At 43.8% G+C, this 20851-nt stretch overlaps 1 protein-coding gene across 2 annotated transcripts in view; it reads left to right on the top strand.

Annotated features, from left to right (window-relative positions):
* NLK (nemo like kinase) overlaps nucleotides 1–20851 on the top strand; it is a 43946-nt gene that overhangs the window by 19815 nt on the left and 3280 nt on the right. For both annotated transcript variants that reach the window (XM_061469920.1, XM_061469918.1), the window contains 7 exons: nucleotides 5801–5930; nucleotides 7342–7397; nucleotides 14220–14326; nucleotides 14611–14696; nucleotides 15346–15555; nucleotides 16330–16431; nucleotides 19283–19369. In XM_061469920.1, coding sequence (XP_061325904.1) covers nucleotides 5801–5930; nucleotides 7342–7397; nucleotides 14220–14326; nucleotides 14611–14696; nucleotides 15346–15555; nucleotides 16330–16431; nucleotides 19283–19369 — 778 coding nt within the window. The remainder of the gene's footprint in view (nucleotides 1–5800; nucleotides 5931–7341; nucleotides 7398–14219; nucleotides 14327–14610; nucleotides 14697–15345; nucleotides 15556–16329; nucleotides 16432–19282; nucleotides 19370–20851) is intronic.

The raw sequence follows: 20851 nt of genomic DNA, 5'->3' as shown, positions 1-20851 counted from the left end.
TCTAGAGGATTTTATTTTGTTTCATCCCATGCTCAAATGTGGTTTGGGACGTTCCCCGGTGCGCTTGACAGCAGTGCCCTGTACTGAGAAAGCACCACGTGCCCTTCCATATGAGCTGCATTATTTTGTTTAAAAGTGGCCTATCAGATAAGCTTGGCTGAGCAGCTGAAATGCTTGTGGGGCCAGCTTTGCTCTGTGTTCTAGAGTAAGGCTGTCTGGAGGAGCTCTGCAGGATTGAGAGTCACGCAACTGGGGACCAAAGTTCATGGCTAGTAAGAAAAACTGGGAAAGTAATCCTGTGAGCCTCCCCTCTGATAAATCCTGGTGTACGTTTATAGGTGCTCTCTGTAAACGTAAGGGAAGGCTCACTTCCCCTTAGAACAAACTCCACCAGCAGTTTCCCACACCGCCCCTGAGAGCGTTCTTTCATTATCTTGTTTCTGTGTAATATTTGCCATGGGGTAGTCACAAACTTGTTTTTCTGCCAGTTGCAGCTGTAGAACAATGTGCATGCATTGACCTGGATTCAGAGGGAGAAAAAGGCACTGCGGGCGCAGGCTCCACCTCGAGAACTTGCCATTGACGTGGTAGAAAGTTGCTGAAGACTTTACAGTGCGTAACTGAGAAGGCCAAATGCCTGCAAGGATTCTTTGAGATAAGAGTTGTCATTGAAAGCCTTTTAACTGGAGGTCTGGATTGTATCGTTAATCCTGCCTGTGGCCCTAGTGCTCTTTAACATTTTACTCGTTCTGGAGTGATTAGCCTGCAGTGTGAGTAGAAGCGATGGGATTTGTAATGTATCTTCCTTCTCGAAATGTTTCGTGTCAGACTCTTGTTTAAACATCTTCTGTAGTCCTTAAATATAAGAAGACATATTTACATTATGTGTAATCAGCAAAAAAGCAAGTTTTCTGATGGGTAGAAGTGGCCCTTCTACAACAGGGCACTCGGCTGTGGTTCTGTGCATGCAGTCCCCATTCCTGGCTCATTTCAGAGCCAGGTTTAGATTTATTAGTGAATGCAGAACTGGATCTGGGAGGATTAAACAAGATGGGCTGTAAGTGCCTTGCAGCGTTAGTCCAGAACACACATAACACATCCTGGCTGGGTACAGGAAGTTTAACCTTCAGTTCCATTTGAGGGTTTGCAAAATCTCGGTGTCTGCAGAAAACCAGGCACTGTTTCAAGAGGAGCGGTTCAGTCTCGTGTTAAGCGTTCACATATACAGGGATTTGATTTTTTAACAAAAGCAAGAGTCTGAACTAACACAAATTTTCTTGCTTCCCTGAATCTTCATCTCTTCTCTCTCATGTTTGTAAAGCTTTTCCCTCTTTTTGAGGGAAAATTTTTGTCATGTTTATAAAAACAGTGAAACTGCCCAAAGTGCTGTTACGTAGGAAATGAACAGTACGAAATAGCAGCACGATATCAAATCCATTCACAAATCAAGAACAGAGAAATAACCTCTCATATTTTGGCCATAGTAGTCTTGGTGTTGCCATCATATAATATTTATCATGCAGCATAATTAAAGCTAAAGTATCTTCCTTGATATCCCCCCAAGTTAATAAATATAACTTATTTTTTGCCCCATACCTATAGATATATTTTTGCCAAGTTATTTTTGGCTTAAATCCTGGTTTCTTATCCCTTTATCCCATCTGCAGTTGATGGTTAATAAGTGAAACCTTTGCAGACTTCAGTAGTAGCTTGAAAAGAGCTCCCTATTGACTCCGGGCCGAGTGATGGACAGATTCCCTGCCTGCTGCTCACTTCACTGCTAGATTCACCTAGGGTGTAATAGCCTAGCAAAGCAGAGGAGGGAATTGAAATGTGTTCTTCTGAGAACAGCAGTAAGTAAAGCTGCCTTTCTAGTTGTTCTCTCAATTAGCTCCTAGGAGATTTTTGTGCTTTTCTAGTTTCTCTTGGGGATATGTGACCTGATAGCATATTGCTATAAATAATTATTTTACTAGTATCAAAGTAGGAGCTGCACACAAACACAGAGCCACATCTTTATTGGATGGTGTAAGTACCATTTTGTACAGACAGGCTTTTTTCTTTCTTTTTTTTCTCTTTTTCTTTTCCCTCTTCCTTGGAATACACTCCTGACACTTCTGATCTTCATAACTTTGATTGTTAGTTTTGTGCTGCCCCTTGAAGTGAAATTGCTGGTGAGTGGCATAAAGCTCACAAGCCCAGGCGAGGAGATGAGGAGCAGTGTGAAATCATTGCAGCTATGGGGGAAGAGCAGAGGAATTGCTTTCAAGCTGGATACTGCAGGTGATCATTACTTGTTTGTAGAAGTGAGTTATTTAAAAGAAAAAAGGAACTGGCCTTAAATGCATATTAAATGCCACAGCAACCTCACTTAACTCATTCCTTGACCAGGGACATCAGCAGGAGCACTAGGAAAAGACCGTTCACCTGAATCAGTTCTTAATGCATGGAAGCATTTGAGAACGCAGAGAGCTGACACACCAGCCTTGCTTACACAGCTGAGATGAGCCTGGACAGCTCTGATTTAGCTCTTTTTTAAAATGAGTCCCACAACGAGTAAAAATGAGCATCAATAAATCTGTGGTAGCTGTCAGAATAAATCAGAGTTCTGTGGTGGTTGATTAAAGACCAACCCTTTTATCAAATCTTTCCCTCTCGCTACTGAGGCTGTGGGACAGCTCCATCCACGGGAGAAGTGTAGGAATTAATGGAATTAACAGGGCTCTGGTGTTGGCCTGTATCAGTTGCCTGATTGGGTTCTGACTTAGCATAGTATTCCTGGGTATGAAAGCAAGTGTTTCAAATCCATCCAAAATCCTATTTTAGATGTGTTTTTACAGTGAACTCCCGACATTCCTGTTTTCATTTGTCTGTTCCAGCTTCACAGGTGACTTCCTCTGAACTTGTGTCTTGGGTTCACATTTTATGTTACCTTCACAGTCTTGACCTGTATCCTCTCCATTGGTGCTGGTAGCACAGCTTGTAGGAAGAATTGGAAGTGAGCATTTTAATCCACAAGTCAGTAAAAAAGACACCTTTTGAAGTCTAATGGTAACGATATGGAGATAATGGCACTACCTAAGAGTATACGTGAGTGTAGGTTAGAGCTTTTAAAAGTTTGAGTTTTAGACTAAGGTTGAAAATGTGTGCTGTATTTACTTTAAATTTCATTTTATTAGAACTATGTGAACAGATACGTAACTGTAAAACCCAGATGTTTGCTCAGTACATGCATTAAAAGGGTGCTGTACCTGAATAATTGACGTGAGGTTTAGTTTGACAGGTAACAGTCATGAAGGTGGACCTTTGAACAGGGCGGTTTGCAGTGGGGATGGGAAGCTGCCCTCAGAGCTGCTCATTAGCCCATAGGGATGGGACAGCCCCTGTGCTGCAGATCCTGGGATGCTCAACCCAGGAAGCCTCTCAGCAGCAAAGGGCTGAATCTGCTCTGTGGCACTGCTTGTGCTGAGCCCCAGCAGCTGCTACCCTGAGTTAGGAGAGAGCAAACTCACCCTGGCGTGAAATTAGTGCCCTTGCACTCGCAGTCATTAGGGTTATATTGTTACCAGCTACAGGCAGGGCTGTGCCTGGCATGAATAATAACAAGAAATGTGAGCTTTACCCCAAAACATTACCAAGACACCCTGCAAACTTTGAAACCCTGTGTGTTGTGGTTGCAGCTAATAACAGGTATTAGAGTGTTTTCCTTGACAGTTACTGCAGTAATATTTATACTTACGAGACCTGGAAATAGGCAGGACGTTTCTAAATGAAAATATGCTTAAAAGGTGGTTATTAAAAATAGCTCCAAAATGTTTCAAGTGCAGATTCCCAAGGCTGTGCTGCAGCTACTGAAGCACGCAGCCTCTGAGATGTTTGGTGTGGGGAGGAGAGCTGGTGTCCAAATCCTTGGGTACCGAACAGAGGATTCGCCAGGCTGGATCAGAAATGAAACTGCTGAGTGGAAACTTGGCCTTACTGATTACTGCATGCTGTTCCTGTGCTTTTTCAGTTCCCTGTATGTTCCATGCAGGTTTGTGACTTGTACTGCACATCTGACCTGTTGATGGAATTTTCCTGTCAAAACCACCTAAAAGCTCAAAGCTGAATCTGGGATGTTGTGTGCCTCTTAACCTGCGATAGTGTCAATTCCAAAGGGGAAAACAAGTGATCCAGTAGCATCTGCAGTGTAACTGCTGAGGGTTTAATGACTAAAGCGTCACAACTTTGTTTTAGTAGCGGGAACATAGCTGTGTGATTCCCAGGAAGCGGCAGTTTTTAGGCTTGCTTTTACAGGTTGGAGGTTTGTGGCTTCCTTTCCCAGGCTGGGCAGGGGCCAGAGCTGCTGTCTCACAAAGCAAGAACACCTCTAATTAGCCGATCAGTGGTGCTTGACCTTGTGAGCAACGGGAGCTCAGCTCATGCCGGGATCAAATCCTGTGACTGAGCACCGCCCGGTACGGGCCCTGCTGTGTGCCATCCAGAACCTGTCCCTGCTGTAATCCCCCAGCCACGGGCCAGCCTGAAGCGTGCCTGCTCCTGAGGAGTAGTACCTTGTTCTGCAGGCATATGCATTGAGGTGACCCTCATCTCTGAACGGAGTTCCTGTAGGGTGAGAGAGGATGCTTCAGCCTGGCCCGTGGTGAGTGCTGAGTTGCACTAGCAGGGGATTTGCTGCAGTGCTTCCAGTTTTCATTCCATTTTTTTCCAATTCAGGCTAAAGGCAAGAGGCAGAGTTCCTGGCGAAAGTAGGAAGCGTGTTGTGAATTAGAAGACCTGTTCAGGTTGTGTTCAGACAGAAGAAGAACCTTCCATGTGATTTGCAGGGGAGTTGCACGATAGAAGAGCCAGCAGCTTTTTAAGGACAGATGTAGTCCTCAGGCTACATAGCTGGATGTGGATTCTTACCTGGCTATGGCATTGCACTGCAAAGAAAGTTATTTTGATCATCCCGATAAAAACATGCAGGAAAAAATGGCTTCCTGACAAGTGGAGAGCTAGAAACCCTGCTCTGTGGTGAGGTCTTAGAAGCCTCACCCTAAAAACTGTGATTGGGAATTGAGGCACCGTAATCTCCTTGCTCTACTTTTATGGTTCTCATTATAAAATTCTATTTTCAGAATCTAATTACTTTAAATTAAAATACTTGCCATGTGCAAAGCACCTGATAGTTTCTGAACTACTGTACTTGTAGCCCATAAGCTCTGTGAGAGAACTACAGGTATCATGCCTGGATTACATTTGAGGAAACTTAGCTGCTGTGTGCTGTTGCTTGTCCAGATGTGAAGTGATTTAGTGGTAGATCAAGTAATAGTCATACATTGCCAGTGTTCTGTCAGGATGGGATTAGTACAGTTTTTGCCCTCTTAGGAGAGGAAGAAGGCAGCAGTAGGTCTGACAAATCAAATCTCTGTAACTGAGCAAATGGTTTACTCTTAATAAGGTGGTTTTGGGAGGTGAAGGAGATCGCTCCTTGTCTCAAGGTGCTAATCTGACTCGGAGCTGCAGCGTGGCAGGCAGTCTGTGCACTGATGGACATCGCCAGCCACTTCACAGCCAGCAGACTTGACTGGGTTTGTGTGTACATGCTCCTAATGAAGAAGGATCACACTGCGTTCAACACGGGCTCTGCAGGGTGTGCATAATGCCCTTTGCTCTTTGCTTTTGTCCCTAGAAGTGTCTTCGCATTGTTTTGACTCACCGTCCAACTGAGAATGATAAGAACTCTAAAATAGTCTTTTCTGATTTGGAAGAATTGTCTGACAGCAGTGTGTGATGTTCTGAATCTTCTGTTCTTTAGGTCAGTAACAGATCCACGCGATGGAAAGAGAGTTGCACTCAAAAAGATGCCCAACGTCTTCCAAAATTTGGTCTCCTGTAAAAGGGTCTTCCGGGAGTTGAAGATGTTGTGTTTTTTTAAGCATGACAATGTAAGTAAAATCAAAGTAATTCTGAAGTCTTTGATAAAGCCTGATTGTAGAATGGAGCCATCTGTAACAGAAGTCTCTTAAGTTATAGGACATGTAAAATGCTTTAAAAGCTCTCTAATTTTACGGTTATCAGACTTCTTGGAACTCAGGTGTTATCACTGCAAACACTATCAAAAATGGAATTATGAAGAATGTAGGGATATTCATAATTACCCTTCCAAAATGTTTGCAAATAGACAAGACACTTCTACCTAATCTTATTTTAGGCTTTAGATAAATGTCAGTCTGCACAAAGCTGTGCCAGCTGGAGATGCTTTCGTTTCCAAGCTATTTCTTGCTCCATCTTCCTCTCCCTGGCTTTTCTATCCGCTTTCTTCATTCTAGCGGAGTGGGAAGAATGCAGCTATGGATGTGGTAACCCCCACATTGATGAGCATTAATGAGTGTGTTGGGAGTGCTATCTGCTCCCAGCAGAATGGGGTCAGGAGGCACAGATCTGTTATTTCTCCTGTTTTAAATTTTACCTTGTTTTATCTTGAGGGTATTGTATTCCAAGAAAGATTTTATTTGTGGTTTAGCACTGGGTTCAGTGCTGGTGTCAGTGGGTGCAAAAGAGCTGGACTGCCTTGCCAGCTTGTACCAGGCTGCAGAGTCCCACCACCACCACTGTCACCAGTCCTTGGATGCTGGGACAAGATTTCTCTTGAACTGGTACCTTAAACTGCTCCTCACCAGGGTTTTCGTTCTGGAGAGGGTTTTACTGAGGGATATAAAATCAAATAAAAGCATCTCTGTAAGCAGTCAGAGGTTGAGCCTGATAACCACTGACGTGTGTGTACTTCACTTGAATGTCATAGGTCTTCCTAGGACAGGATCTAAAAGACAACACCAAGGTAGTATTTTTTCCTGTGAGAGGATGTAAATTCTGAGCTGCTGCTTTTCTACCTTTCTGCTTTGCACAAAGAGCTGAGCTTCTCATTCAGAACGTGAACAACTTTGGTTCTGTAATTCCCATGTGGAAGCAGGACTCTTAAGTAAGATGAAAGGCACGAAGTGTGATGTCTTTTGCTTTTGCATTTTTTTGCTAGAATTACTTCTTTCAAATATTTTATAGTTGTGTATACTTTGAAGTAAACCGGTTTGTATTGGGTAGACAAATGAATGCTTTAAGGTAGTACTGGGACAGCTGGGAAAAGTTCCTTGAATTAAAAAAAAGAGGGAGAGATACCCTGGATGTACAGAACATCTGACTTGCTGGGCTATTAAATTCACCTCTCTGGCACATAGAATATTGGTCTGTCTGTGTGGGATAGAATAAAGCTCTGTAAGGAAGGTACAGTCTGACTGTCTCTTTGAAAGGATTTGGTTTTGTTTGACTGGGATGGGTCCTGACTTGTGTGGTGTTTCCTAGGTACTCTCTGCCCTCGACATACTCCAGCCTCCACACATTGACTATTTTGAAGAAATGTATCCTAAATATAAAATAGAGCATCTTAATTGAGGTAGGTGTAATTTTCATTAGCTTAGGAACTGCAACTAGTGGGTGGAATCTATGAAATAGAACTACAACCCCCCTGAGCCTGTACCTGAACAGTTTTATTTAAAGAAGTGAATCTACACCATCAAGAGCTCTTAATTGATACTAAAGTTGGAGGTGAAATGGTGCAGGATTGAACGTGAAGCTTTGAAGATGTCAGAGCCAGCAAAGGCAGGACACCGTGGTACGTACCAACAGATACTGCTGCTGCTAATGGTGATTCCCCCAAAACAGTCATTAACTTCTCCTTGGTTGTTAGTACCTTAAGATACTTCCTGGTGTTTTCGGAGTGCTACTGGCACATGCTCTGAAACCACGGCTCCCCCAGGATGTTTCTGCAGAGAGGCTGGGTTGTGGCTTTCCTCGTTCAGCCTCTGTCTTGCTCAAGAAGACAGCTTTCACGCCGATAAACGTGCTGTGTAACGTGTCAGTGATGCAAAGGTACACGCTGTCCGTGGGTGACTCTATCACCAGACTGCATTTTAGTACATAACTTGACATGCGAGTGTCATGCTTTCTTTCATCCCTGTTCTTAAACTTGGGGTTATTTTGGGGGTTGTAGTTGGGAATTTCAGCAGTTTTTAATACTGAAAATTCAGGGTGGGTTCTTATTGACTGCAGCTGGAAGAGAAGTTCTGTGGCTCAAAGCAGGTTGTTCTGGTTTTTAAATTGCAAGAACTTTACTGCAGTGAGTTAAGTACAGGCTTATATGGTGCAGAAAGCATCTAGAACTAGCATGAGATTTAGAACAAAAAGGTATTTTAAATAGGGGTAGTTCTGTTCTCTGCAGAGACTTTACTAGCCACACACCAGGAATCCTAATAAAGGTTGCCTGCCTGGATTAATGTCACTGCCTGCTCTCCTCTTTATGCTGTTTTAAAAATTCAACCTGCTAAGAGCCGTTTCTGAGACCTTTTTTAGCTAATAAAATCTGAATTAACTTCATCATTTGCACTGAATGAGATTATTTGTTTATATTTTGTTTCTTATGTGCATAGGAAAAAATCTCTTCGCCAGACTCCTGCCCAAAACAGTGTTAAGATTATTTGCAGAGCTTTATAAGCTGCTCAGATATTTTTAAAACATGCTGTTAGTAACAAAATATCCTTTGGAGACCTCAGTAAAAGTGGTATTTTAGAGAGCAGGTAATCAAATATCCCAACACATTGACATTTCCATTACCAAATTAGCATTTCAGTCCAGGGATCTGCCGTGCAGCTGAGGGCAGCTAATAGACTGCTGTGCTTTCTGTGGAGAACCCCACAAGCAAACACTGAAAGTTAACCTCAGTGCTGAATTGTTGGATGTGAACACTTGACTCATGCTCACTTGAAGCATGTTCAGTTATGTGTTGTCGTGGGCACTGCTCCTTTCACAGCTTCAGCCGCAGCCTCTCCAGGTGAGAATTCACAACCAAATGGTGCAAATAAAAACTTCCCAAACCCCAAATTGTTACCAGAATGTCTGTGAATGAGGCAGGGCATTATGACATGGCTGCCATAAGCTGAAGTGAGATACCTGCCAGTCAATGGTCATCCGAAAAAGTATGCATGTATATACAGGGGTACACATAAAGTGTTCTGATGGAGGATTTGGGGTTGTTTTCTAAGATTATGTGGGTTTAATGTAATTGTAATTGGGACCTGAGAGCTTTTGCTGTTACCTGAGTGCATGGTAACAGTTAGGTTTATTAAAATGGAATGCACTGTCCCACAGGTGTCTGCAGGCTCCTACAGGTAACTCCGTTAGGTTGGTGTCAGTCTCCAGTGGAGCTTTGGGTGCATCGGCGTAACTGACTTTGGCAGGTTGGTTTTGACTGCTGATGGGTCTTTGTGCTGTTTTGTGTGACCCACTGCAGAAGACAATTAATGGGGAGGAAATTGTCATTCTTTATTTTTAGCTAAGCTGATCTTTGTGAAATATGGTTTGATTTATTTATAATATCTTGAGTGGACTGGAGAAGAAAGTAGGTGCATTTTAAACTTGGGGAGTTTAACTGAAGTACAGCGTGATTGATCACCACATTCTTTGGTTGAAAATATTGCTCAACCACAGCTTTTTTGTATGAATGTGAGATGAAGCTCTTAAATTCTGCTTTGAATTTCCTTGCCTATGAACAGCATATAAGTAGTCCTCAAAAACTGGATTTTGATTATTAACACTAGTTCAATGGCCTCATTTTATACCAAGTCATATGAGTTATAAATCAGATCTAGGTTAAGGATTACTCCTTCTGTGTAATGTACAATCAAGAATATTTAAATGGGATAAGCTTGTTTTTATGAGCTTGGCTACTGCCAAGTTCTGAATACAAACCCAAAAGCTTAGTTTCCTTCATGGTTAACTGATTTGAAGCCATTCTGACTTGAGCTTTATAGAGATGTATTTTTCAGGTTGTTTGAATTTCCTGACTCTCAGATTGGTGACAGAGACCATTTGCTTTGTGTAACCTTCTCTCTCCTTTCTTCTGAAATAATTGCAGTAAATGCACTTAGGACCCTTAAGTTCATTAGAATAAAGGAATTAAAATCCAGTGAGATTTCTGTTTTAGAGTGAAAATTCTTTGCAAACGCTTAGATTGGGATATAATTTGAATGTATAATGGCATTTTAGATTGAAAATCTTTGTGAGCACTCAGCGTATTATACAGGTATTGATATTTTGCCAATATCACCTAGTGCAAAAAGGAGTAGATAATGGAGCATATATTATTCTGGGTGTTGTTGAAAAAGAGATTGTTGGTGAACTTTAGGCTTTTATATTCATCATTAAGTTCATTATTAAGGTGAAGTTCAAGGCTTATCCCAGTAATCATCATCAGTTTACCTTGGTGGAAGAGAAGCATACACTGGGTTGGATGATGTCTGGTTCTGTTGTGTGCCTGCTTCCCTGGGTGGACTGGCCTAGCTTCAAAGCACATCACTTCTAGAGGTCAAGAGTGGAGTGACTCACCGATTTTGCTAGAGCATCTAAGAAGTATTTCATTGCAGCTGCCTTATCTGTTAATTCTGACTGGTTTTCAGTGATAGGTTTACAGTTGCACTCTGATCTAAAAAGTCTTTTCCAGCCTCGATGATTCTGTGATTCTCTGGTTTATAGCTCTCTCTTTTCCCATTACAGAATCTCCCGCAGTTGATGTTAATGCTGAATTCTGCACCTGGATATGCAGACATTTTCTTTTAAGAACTCTCCTAAGTTTCTATAGTAACTTTTTGAAAACTCTTCCCATGAAAGTGACTGTTAGAAGCAGCCAGGAAGAAATCACTTTTGTCAGCCTCATTATACTGACTTGGAAAGATTTAAATACCCGTAGAAGCAAAGGTGTGCAGTAATTCCTTCCCACTGATCTTATTAAGAGGTGAAAGAACTGTTTTCTGACAGATTATGGAGTAAATCCCTCATATATGTAGGCTGCAGGAGGGTAGACAGGGACAAGGTAAGATTTGGTTCCAGCAGCTTGTAAAAGGGACAATGCCCACACTGTTGGGGCACCAGGAGGGTAGGGTCAGGCTTCCTGTCCTGTCACAGTACCCTTAGAAAGAGTTCCCTTGTTTAAGTGCTCATCTGAAATGTCATTGCAGCAGGTTCCTCTGGGCCAGCACACAAACAGGGACCTCAAGGATTAAGAGGATTAGTGCCCTCTGTGGAAAGCTGCAGGTTGCTGATTTGCAGCTGGTAACACAACAGTTTGTAGTGCTGGGTCAGGCAGGGTTGTGACTTAGATTCTCACTAGATTCTCATGAGAGCAGAGTGGCTTGATGTACTTTGTGCAGGTAATGCAAGTGTGTGCTGCCATTGTCAGACAGTCTGAGCGAGCATCCTTGGTGTCTGCTCGGATGAACTGTGCCAGAGTAGCTGTTCCCTGCAACACGAGGCTCCTTTGCCTTGGGTTAAAGTTCTGCTTTACTCAGCAGTAAGGTTGTGGTGCTTTGAGTCCAGTTTCTGCAGAAGCTGGTTGGATAATGCTGGAACTGTGAATGTTTTCCCCACCATGCATTGGAAGTCCCTCCAAAAGCTTCTGCCAGTGCTTGTCTGTGCTCTGGGAGACGTGCCATGGATTGCCATTTGTGCATAGCACAAGTAGAGGTGACTTGGTGGCAAATATATCAGTAGTTTTGCCTATAACAGAAAAGTCAGCAAATTTTAAACATCAGATAAACATAACGTAAGGAATAATTTAGACAGGCGTTAGGTTGATTAATTGTTTAATAATTGTTGCACCGGGTCCTTTTTCTCCCATGTTTTCAGTATTGATATAAAATAAGGATATTGTAGAAATAGTTCTACTAGGAAGCTATGAAGTCTGCAGAGAGTTAGAGGTGGCATCACAAATTTAGCTTGGTGTGATCCTAACGTAACCCCAAGTATAACTAAAGTACACTAGAATAAGAGAAACACCTTTGTTTTATAGAAATACTGAAATACGAGGTTTGTTTTGCTTTTAAAAAGCCTGTTTCCTGCAGGGTCATGCATGAGGACACCTCCCCACCGTTAGCATCCAGCCATTCCACCAGCCCCAGGACTCGTTCACGGGACACCAGCCTCTTCCCAGAAAAACAGAGATGAGTTCTGTGGTGTGCAGAGGGCCAGCGAAGCAGGACCCAAGTGGGTACAGGGACACCCATCACAGAGGGTTCTCCATTCCTTTTTCACACATGTGTGCCACTGTGCAAGATTTCCCAGCTCAGCAGCTCTCCCAGTGAACAGAGCAAGGGAAGTTCTTTTGTGCCCAGCATTTGCCTTGGTAACTATTGCAAAGCAAATTGGAACATTTGTAGTTCTAATTTTATACAGCTAGTTACCTAATTACTGCTGTCAGGAGCAATTTCTCTCTGGTCGCAGCGCTCAGCTTAGCTGCGTGTTCCAGCTCCAGTGACCACCTCAGTGCCAGCACGTTTTATGGCTCTGCTTGAGAAAGAAAACTGCAGGTACCTGTTTGAATGCTTGAAATCCCAGGGGGGTTTGGTTTTGCTCAACATTCATCCTGGCCGGAGCAAAGTCATTGACCTGCTCGGGACGGGCTGTTTGAGGAGCTGCCGTGTTTGTAACAGGCAGGAACGTGAAGCAAGTGCTGCTGCTGCTCTTGTTTCGAGACCCTCATTAAATTATCTGGAGACAACAATCAGATAGCTGCTGCTCAAGTTAATGGCACCTCGGAGCCCCTGTCAAGAGAGCTTTATTTAATGCGCAGCAGACCTGGAGTGGTGCAGGTGCCATTTCAGGCCCTCATTTAATTTAAGCTGCTTTAGTTGGCATGGCAACTAGTTGAGACATCTGGGAGACGTTATGTCGGGATTGAGATTTAGGGGGATTTGTGGCACAGCGCAGCAAAAATCTGATCAGAATAAAGTGCAGAGTAATGCCTCGGGATTACTTTTAATATTTGACATTAACAGTGAAACACAAAGATCTGTTGCAGCCACAAGGTAAAATCCAGAACGTAAAAGGCTGGTATAAATATTTAAGAGGGCCTTTGCACGAGGAAGAGAAAAATGAGAGGACTCGAAATTACGGTGCTGCGGGGTTGGCTCTTGTCTCATGAATTCTTCATGACTGCAGTGTTAATTTGCTTTGGGTTTGGTCAAAAAGTTGGCAATATTTAACTTCCAAAATGAAGTTCTGTGTGGTGTGCTGGGGGCAGGTGAGCACTTTGGCTGATGGGGATTTGGCCAGAGAGGGTTTGCAGAGCAACAGATGGAAGTAGAACCTTGCTTAGGTAGAGATGCAGGAAAATGGGAGTTTTCTCTAGGTTGTCAATTGGTGATAAAGGTGAGAACTGGTTCAAGTTTGAGCCGAAGCTGACTCGCCATCTTATACAAGATAAGGATCTCGACTGAAGTCAGGGTTTGCTGTTGCATTTCAGGCTTGATGTGTAGGGGGTTATAAAGAGCACTGAACCAACTGATAGGCTCCTGCAGGATAATGGGGAGATGTAAAGTGAAAGCAAACCCAGCTCCTTGAACTGAGAATGAACCTGGAGCACCAGGGGAGACAGCAGGCTGGGGCTCTGGAGATGCAGGTTTATTTCTCACTCCCTCCTTGCTCTTTCCCATAACCTTGGCAGCGTGCACCACCTCCCTGCTGTATTTGGTCTGTTTGAACGTGGCAGAGCTTGGTGTGACTCCAGTGCCCTGCTTAACCCTCACCTTAGCATCAGCCACAGCATGTACAACTCTGTGTCCCGGCCCGTAGTTGTGACCATCGCTGTGCTCTGCACATCCATGAGTACATCAAACAGTGGGTTATGGGGCTTAGCTTTTCCTCCAGGTAGAAGTTTGGGGTTTTTTAGTTTCCTGTTATAACTCAGAAGAGGGTTTATCACTGGGGTTTGTATGCATGTGGTGGATATCATGCTTGAGGAGGGTTAAGCCATGTTGATGGATGTCCACTGTGAAGATGCTGCTTCAGTTGTTTGTAATTTATGGCTTACTGATCTGAAGGAAAAAACCCTAAAGGATCCAAGATGTCATTGATTCTATTAGTTAATGTTTTGAGTTGTAATTTGCCTTTGGAATGACGCTGTAGCAACCACCTTAATGCAAATGCTGCTTCACTGAGTAAGCTCTGCTTTCCCAACCCATTTTTCATTTTCATTCTTGTAAGAGTCTGAGAGTTGACCTCTGAGGAAGCTTTATTCTTGTTCACTCGATAGCTCTGGCCTGAGAGAGCTCAGATCCCTGGGAGGTAGGAGTGAATGTTTCAGTGGATTATGTGCTGAACTTCCTGCTTTTGCCTTAACTAATGAATTGAAGATACGTTGTCACTGAGTTGATGCAGAGTGACCTCCATAAGATTATCGTCTCTCCTCAGCCACTCAGCTCGGATCATGTCAAAGTTTTTCTTTACCAGATTTTAAGAGGTAATTTTTCTTCTTTTCAATTCAATGAAAATGATGTAGTTTGGGGTGGGGGTTTTCCTGTTTCTTAATGTTAATTCTCAAGACATCCTCATCTTGAACAAGTTTCCTGTTCTTTTTATTTCACATTATGAATGAGTAGCAAGCATTAATTACAACAGTTACAAGAACATTGCAGCACTGCTGCCTCCTGTCATAGCCATGGGTAACTTACAGAGCAGCAAGAGGCTGCTGCTTCATTTGAAAGGAAAAAAAAGTATTTATTTTCATTTCCTGTGCTCTTTCAGGTCTGAAATATCTCCATTCTGCTGGCATTCTACATCGAGACATTAAACCAGGGAACCTACTCGTGAACAGCAACTGTGTTCTGAAGGTGCTACTTAACTTCATTGAAAATGTCCATATGCTCAGTAGAAACCCCATGTGAATTTTTAAGCAAAAGCATTTAATGTGAACACTGAAAGTCATTTTAAAGACAAAAATCCCCTATATTCTTTAGAAGCTATAAATGAATGCCGAATATATATAAAATAGTCAGTTTTGTTTGCAATGCTTTGCTCAGCATCTGATTGTGATAGTTTGGGTCTGTTCCCTTAAGGCTGCTGGTTCAAGTCTTAAAAGCTCTCAAAGCCCAAGTGAGCAGGGGCTGAAGCTTTCTGTAACATTTGAAGCATCTCGTGAGCAAATGAAATCTGGTTTGGGATGAAATTCTCTGTACCCAGAGGTTGGCAAGGTCTGGGTGTTTATGTTAGTGCAGAGGTTTTTCATCTCCGAGATAATAAATACTGTAATGCCAGCTAAAACGTGCTGTAACTTAAATTGTAGAAAGCTTAAGTGGATGTGGCATAAAGTAGCTTAATTCCTGCCATTCCCCTTTGCCTTTGCTTGCGCAGCTGCAGCAGATAACTGGTTTATTTAAATGCTGGTTTGGAATTCCCTGCTGCGCTACCAGAAGGTTGCCTACTTGAAGTGCATTAAATGTTTTGGTTATTTCAATTTTCTTATTTACCTTCTCAATTTAGATTTGTGATTTTGGATTGGCCAGGGTGGAAGAGTTAGATGAATCTCGACACATGACTCAGGAAGTTGTCACCCAGTATTACCGAGCTCCAGAGATCCTGATGGGCAGCCGCCACTACAGCAATGCTATTGACATCTGGTCTGTAGGCTGCATCTTTGCAGAGTTACTTGGGCGAAGAATCTTGTTTCAGGCACAGAGTCCCATCCAGCAGGTATAAGCACATTCCCCTTTAACGTTGTTCTACTGCATCATTTCATGAAATCAGATACACTGGTGCCCTTTGAACCTCCAACTTGCTTTTGTGTTGCTTGGTTTGCACACAGGAGAAACCCCAAGCTGCTCTGAAATCTGAAGTGATGGCTTCAGGCAGTGCTGAAAGCAGTGGTTATTCACATTAGCTCCTGAAATGTGTAATTTTTTGTAATCCCCTGTAATCTGCTGCAGTTCCAAAGCTGCTGTAGCATTTCAGTGAGATAAGGTAGAGGTGATAGAACCAGGATCAAGCTTTCTGTAACAGCTCTTATGAGAAAGTAGCAAGTTTTCTGTCCAGATACAACTGGAGACGCAGAGATTCCTTCTGACCCGAACTAGGTCCATGGCGTGTGCCCAGCAGAGGCCAGTCGAATGCAGAATGAGTGGTTTGTAATAATTTTCTAACACCGGAAATTCAAAATCTGTTTTTTAATGCTTTATAACCCCCACGTTTGATGGCTGCTGACGTGCACCCAGAGACGTGAAGTCAGGCCTCTTGGTGAAACTCTTCCTGAGCACATGGGAAATGCAGGGGCTGAGCCAGGACAATTTCTACCTTGGGAGGTGAAACAGGAACTTCCAGGAACTCGTTGAGAAAATCCTTTCTGGTGTTTTTTCTTGTGCCCATTTTTCATGCCTTAAATGTAACTCAAGGTAACTGAAGAACCTGCCATCATGGTGATGTGTATAATGTATGCCTGAGGTCTCAGATGTGTGTGTTCTGTACCTGCAGCTGGATTTGATCACAGACCTGCTGGGAACGCCGTCACTGGAAGCGATGAGGACGGCTTGTGAAGGCGCCAAGGCACACATACTCAGGGGTCCTCATAAACAGGTATAGCTGGGGGTGCCTGACCTTCACCTTGGTCAAGGCAGTCCTTCCATCAGCCCCCAACAGTCTGGATCTCCTCTGTGCAGGGCACTGTTGGGACATCATCTCACTGTGCCACCTCTTGCTCAAGTTCTCTTGTTCATAAATGCTTTGGGTATTTAGTCTCAGCGCTGTCTCTGCCTGTAAACGAGGTTCAGTTCACCAGAGGTGGCTGTGGTGTGGCAGTGGCAGGAGTTAATGTACCATTAATAGATACGGAGAAATGCTTGTGCGGGAGTGCATGGAATCATAGGGCAGTAATAAAGCAGTGTGTCCATCCAGTCTGGTCATTTTTATGACTGTTAGATAGTAAAAATTAACCAAATTAATAACCTGTCCATGGGAAGACATCGGATCTTTCCAGCAGTTAAGTTTGGCTCTTTATGCTGAAGTAAGTTCTCAGATGTCTACTCACCACAATAGTAGTTACCATAGAGATGAGCACTGAATGTATATTCTGCTCTATTATTAACTTGTGGGAGTTCTGCTGCCTTGGCACTTTGGATCCACTACATCAAGTTGTCTCTATTCCATTTTATGACAGGTTTTTTTCTGCTAACATTAATAATAGGAGGGTTTCCTGAAGTCTTTCTCTAGCAGTTTTAAAACAAATCAAGTGTATTTTTTTGCTATCACTTGCTAGAGGAGTTGTAACTGAAGCTCTGCTCTGTAATGTGCTGGGGTGCTGCACTTATGAGGCTTGAGGTGTTTAGAAGAAAAGAAGTTTTATAGTGGTGGAAACTGGGAGAGATACATCCACTGTACCTATATATACAGATATGCAGCAGCATAAACCAGATCCACGTGCTTTATAGAATATATGGATTTAAATTCTGATAATGGGAAGATAGCTTGACATTTCCAAAGTGCAGCAGTTGTACTCTTTGTGGTAGTAAGCAGGAACTCTGGTATTTGTTAGCTTCGTTCCATTTGTTTCACCAGGATGTTCTATCGAGAACTGAAGTGGGTACCTGAATGTCTTCTGAGTTTCTCATCCCCATGCTAAGGCTGTTCTTGCACAAGCCTCTGAAATCCTTTGTCTCTTGACCCACCAAATGATGGGAATACTAAAAAGCAAGTGAGGTGAAATGGATTAAAACATTCCCAATAGAGATTTAACGCTCCATAGGCACCAAGTCATAGGAAATAAACTATAAGCATTAGTTCTGTGTTTGCTGAGGAAAACACCGTTCATTTTCCGTGGAATGCCACAGGAGCTGAGCAGTCTCTGGAGCTCGTTTGCAGCTCGGAAATCGGGGGAAGTGATCTCTTGAATGGCGTTTCTCTGGTTTCAGCCCCAAGCACTCTTCATGTCTGAATGCAAATTCATGGCTTTTCATCTTTTGAAATGGAGGCTTTGGTGGTTATAAATAGCTAAATGTTACCAGCTTCTTTATTAGATTAATAGGGAGAGAAAACCAAGCTGGAACCGGCGATCCCTCTGCCGCACAAGCTATTTTTACGCGATGTAGGTGAGCCCAGTGGGAGTTGGGGGGTGAAGCATTTTGCTGCTTCGTGTAAAAATAGATGAATGCCTGACGTTCCTGGGCGCAGCCCCACGCCCCGTGTGCGCTGCCAGCAGGGAGGTTCACAAACTGAGCAGGCTTCTCTGTCACTTTTGGGTTTAAAGCATTCACTTCAAACTCCGTGTGAGTGGACCGCTAGCGACTGGAGCAGGAGGAGGAGCGTCTCCTCCCACGTGCCCATGTGCTGTAAGGAGTGGTTTGGAGTTCCCTGGCAGTCAGGGGCTGACCCACTTCTAAAAGTAGAACGTGTTGGAGTTCATTCCCTTCCTGATGTGGTCCTTGGATTCTCTATGGAAGAGAGAGATCCCCTGGGACGCACCCGACTTGCTACCAGACCCAACCATTGATTCCATGACAATCCAATCTTAGAGCAATTCAGTTTTCACCAGTTCCTTCTGCCCTTGCTCGAGCTCCTGTCAGGGCTGTTTCTGATCTCTGGCTTTGGACCTGGCTGCAGTTTGTCAAGAGCAGGCTGTTCCAAAAGCTCTGCACAACCGCGTGCTCTTGGAATGGCAGACAAGGGGCATTCAGAGTAGCAAAAGTGCATCCTTCGTTTGTGTTGAGTGCAAGAGCTTCTGTAAGTAAGGAGTGCTGCCCTGTCCATGCCCCAGTGTATGGATGAAACCACAAGGCCTTTTCACCCTCAGCTAGCACTGGAAGCTCTCAGCTCTTCAGGCTGCCCTGAGTGTGAGCAAATCAAGGAAACACAGGCGGGCAACGAGCTGCAGAGCTGTGTTTGTGACCAGAGCAGGAGCCACGCTGCTGCTGCCCCCAGCTTCTGGCCTGTTCCAGCCTGGGTGAACCACATGGTTCATAAACCAGGGGGAGGCCAGTGAACCCCTTCCTGCTCCCCCGGCCCCTCCAGCCTTGCTCCTGGCCTGTTTATGCAGGATGCTGATGCCTGAAGGTCACTGTAATTGTGCTGGATGTCACTGTCAGATATGGATTGCGGGGCTAAGGAAAAGCAAAGCAATCCCTAATTTGGCAGTGGCCAAGAACGTGGAATACTGGAAAGGATGGGGTTAATGAAGCCCTGAGCGAAATACAGGTTTGTTCAGGCATTGCATCTGAACGAAGGCAAAAAGAAATCAATTGGATCCATAGTAGAATTGCTGAGTTCTGTAATAGTGGTTTTTGTCTCTTTGGGAAGCGTTAGGCAGCGAATGTCCTTTTCAACAGCAAGTTTGTCCTTGGTAACTGTAAAATAGCACGGGTGGTAACAGCGTTCTGCTGCTGATGGATCTGACAGGACAACTCTTTGTATTTTCTGTCTCCCATTTCCCCTACAGCCATCTCTTCCTGTCCTATATACACTCTCCAGTCAAGCTACACACGAAGCAGTTCATCTCCTTTGCAGAATGTTGGTCTTTGATCCAGTAAGTATGATTTAAAATTACTTCTAATACTGTTTGTTTCAACACTTTTTATTGCCTGCTACTTAAATGAGTATTTTAAGTGAAGAACTGCTTTAACTGGCTTCTTCCACGTGCATTTTCTGGTGCTTTTGGTCTGTAAAAGACATAAAAAAGTATCATCCTGGAATGGGTCAGTTAATTCCCCACTGGAATGGGGGTTTGCATTGAAAACCTATTGGTCTTCTGAAGGAAGCTGCGACAGGGTGTGAAAGATGAGGGTGTTGGTGACTCACGCTCGCTTTTCCCAGCGAGGTGTAGGTAGCAGAACATCAGATCCTTTGCTGCTGTTCTAATTAGAGACACGTGGGTGTTCGTGGTCTTGCAACACACACAAGATTCCTTCTGCATCCGCACAGTCACATAACAGGATCTCGCTTTCCACCCAGCATCTGTTTTGCTGATGAACATGAGCTGCTGTGGGCTGTGGGTTTCATCTCTCGGGCTCATGGTACAAAACTGGTACCGGAATCAATGATTATTGCATTCCTGCAGACCCCCCCTGCATTTCAAATGAAATCAGACGTTGGCCACGCTGCACAGGGGAAGCCTGTGCCTGATGGAGCACTCAGAAGGCTGCCCCTTGCGTTATTTTAAACCTTCAGATTGTTTTACTGCACAAACCAGATGTTAAATCATAACTTCCACGTCAACAGACCTCAGCGGTTTCCTTTCTTACAATGCTGTGATTCGGTGTTCCCACGTCACATTTAAATACCTGTGGGTTTGTGTTCTAAGGGCTCAGGATGATCCTTTAGCAGCGCTGATTCTCAAACATACCCTGGGAATTGGGACACGTGGGTTTTCCTTCCAGCTTTGCCACTGCTTTTGCTCTGTAACCTTCTATAACAACGGATTTGGTTACAGGCTCTCAGCAGCAGCTCTGCCCCAGTCCTCGCAGTGTTCTCCTTTGACTGATGCTTTGCTCAGTTTATGCACAAAACCCCTTGGTAATGTGGAAGCAGCTTTTGTAATTCCAGCCCCTGCTCTGCCCCCTCTCCCTTGCACTTCCTTCACTGCTTGTCTTCAGAAACTCGATGTGCAAAGTGGCTTTGAGAGCTCCAGATGCCGTATCCTGAACTGTTACCGGTGATGCTCACATTTGTGTTTCACTTTGGACACACTGCAGTGTTTTGCAGACCCACAAATATTGCCAACATTAAATTCTTTGGGCTCGTTTTGCTTTATAGAGTCACAATGTGAAGGTATTTGGGGAAGGAACTGTTGAAAAGCACATTTCTGAAAACCCCATCAGCCTCATCTTTGTCAGCAGCTCTGGCGCAGGAGGGTCAGAGTCAGCCCCGTGCTGGTGCTGCTGGTTTCTAAGCAGAGCCTCCCCTCTAGTGGCAGGGTTTGGAGATCCAGAACATTTCCTAACGAGCCAATCCTTTAACATGATAGAGGGTTATAAAACAAGTCAGGATTAGTTTAGAGTGAATGTTCTTT

Source organism: Pezoporus flaviventris, unplaced genomic scaffold (genome assembly GCF_033815535.1).
Source record: "Pezoporus flaviventris isolate CSIRO_AGI_PZ_B2104156 unplaced genomic scaffold, CSIRO_AGI_Pfla_v1 ptg000063l, whole genome shotgun sequence".
Taxonomy (NCBI): domain Eukaryota; kingdom Metazoa; phylum Chordata; class Aves; order Psittaciformes; family Psittacidae; genus Pezoporus; species Pezoporus flaviventris.
The sequence above is the reverse complement of the archived record's forward strand: the minus strand, read 5'-3'. Positions and strand labels throughout refer to the sequence as shown.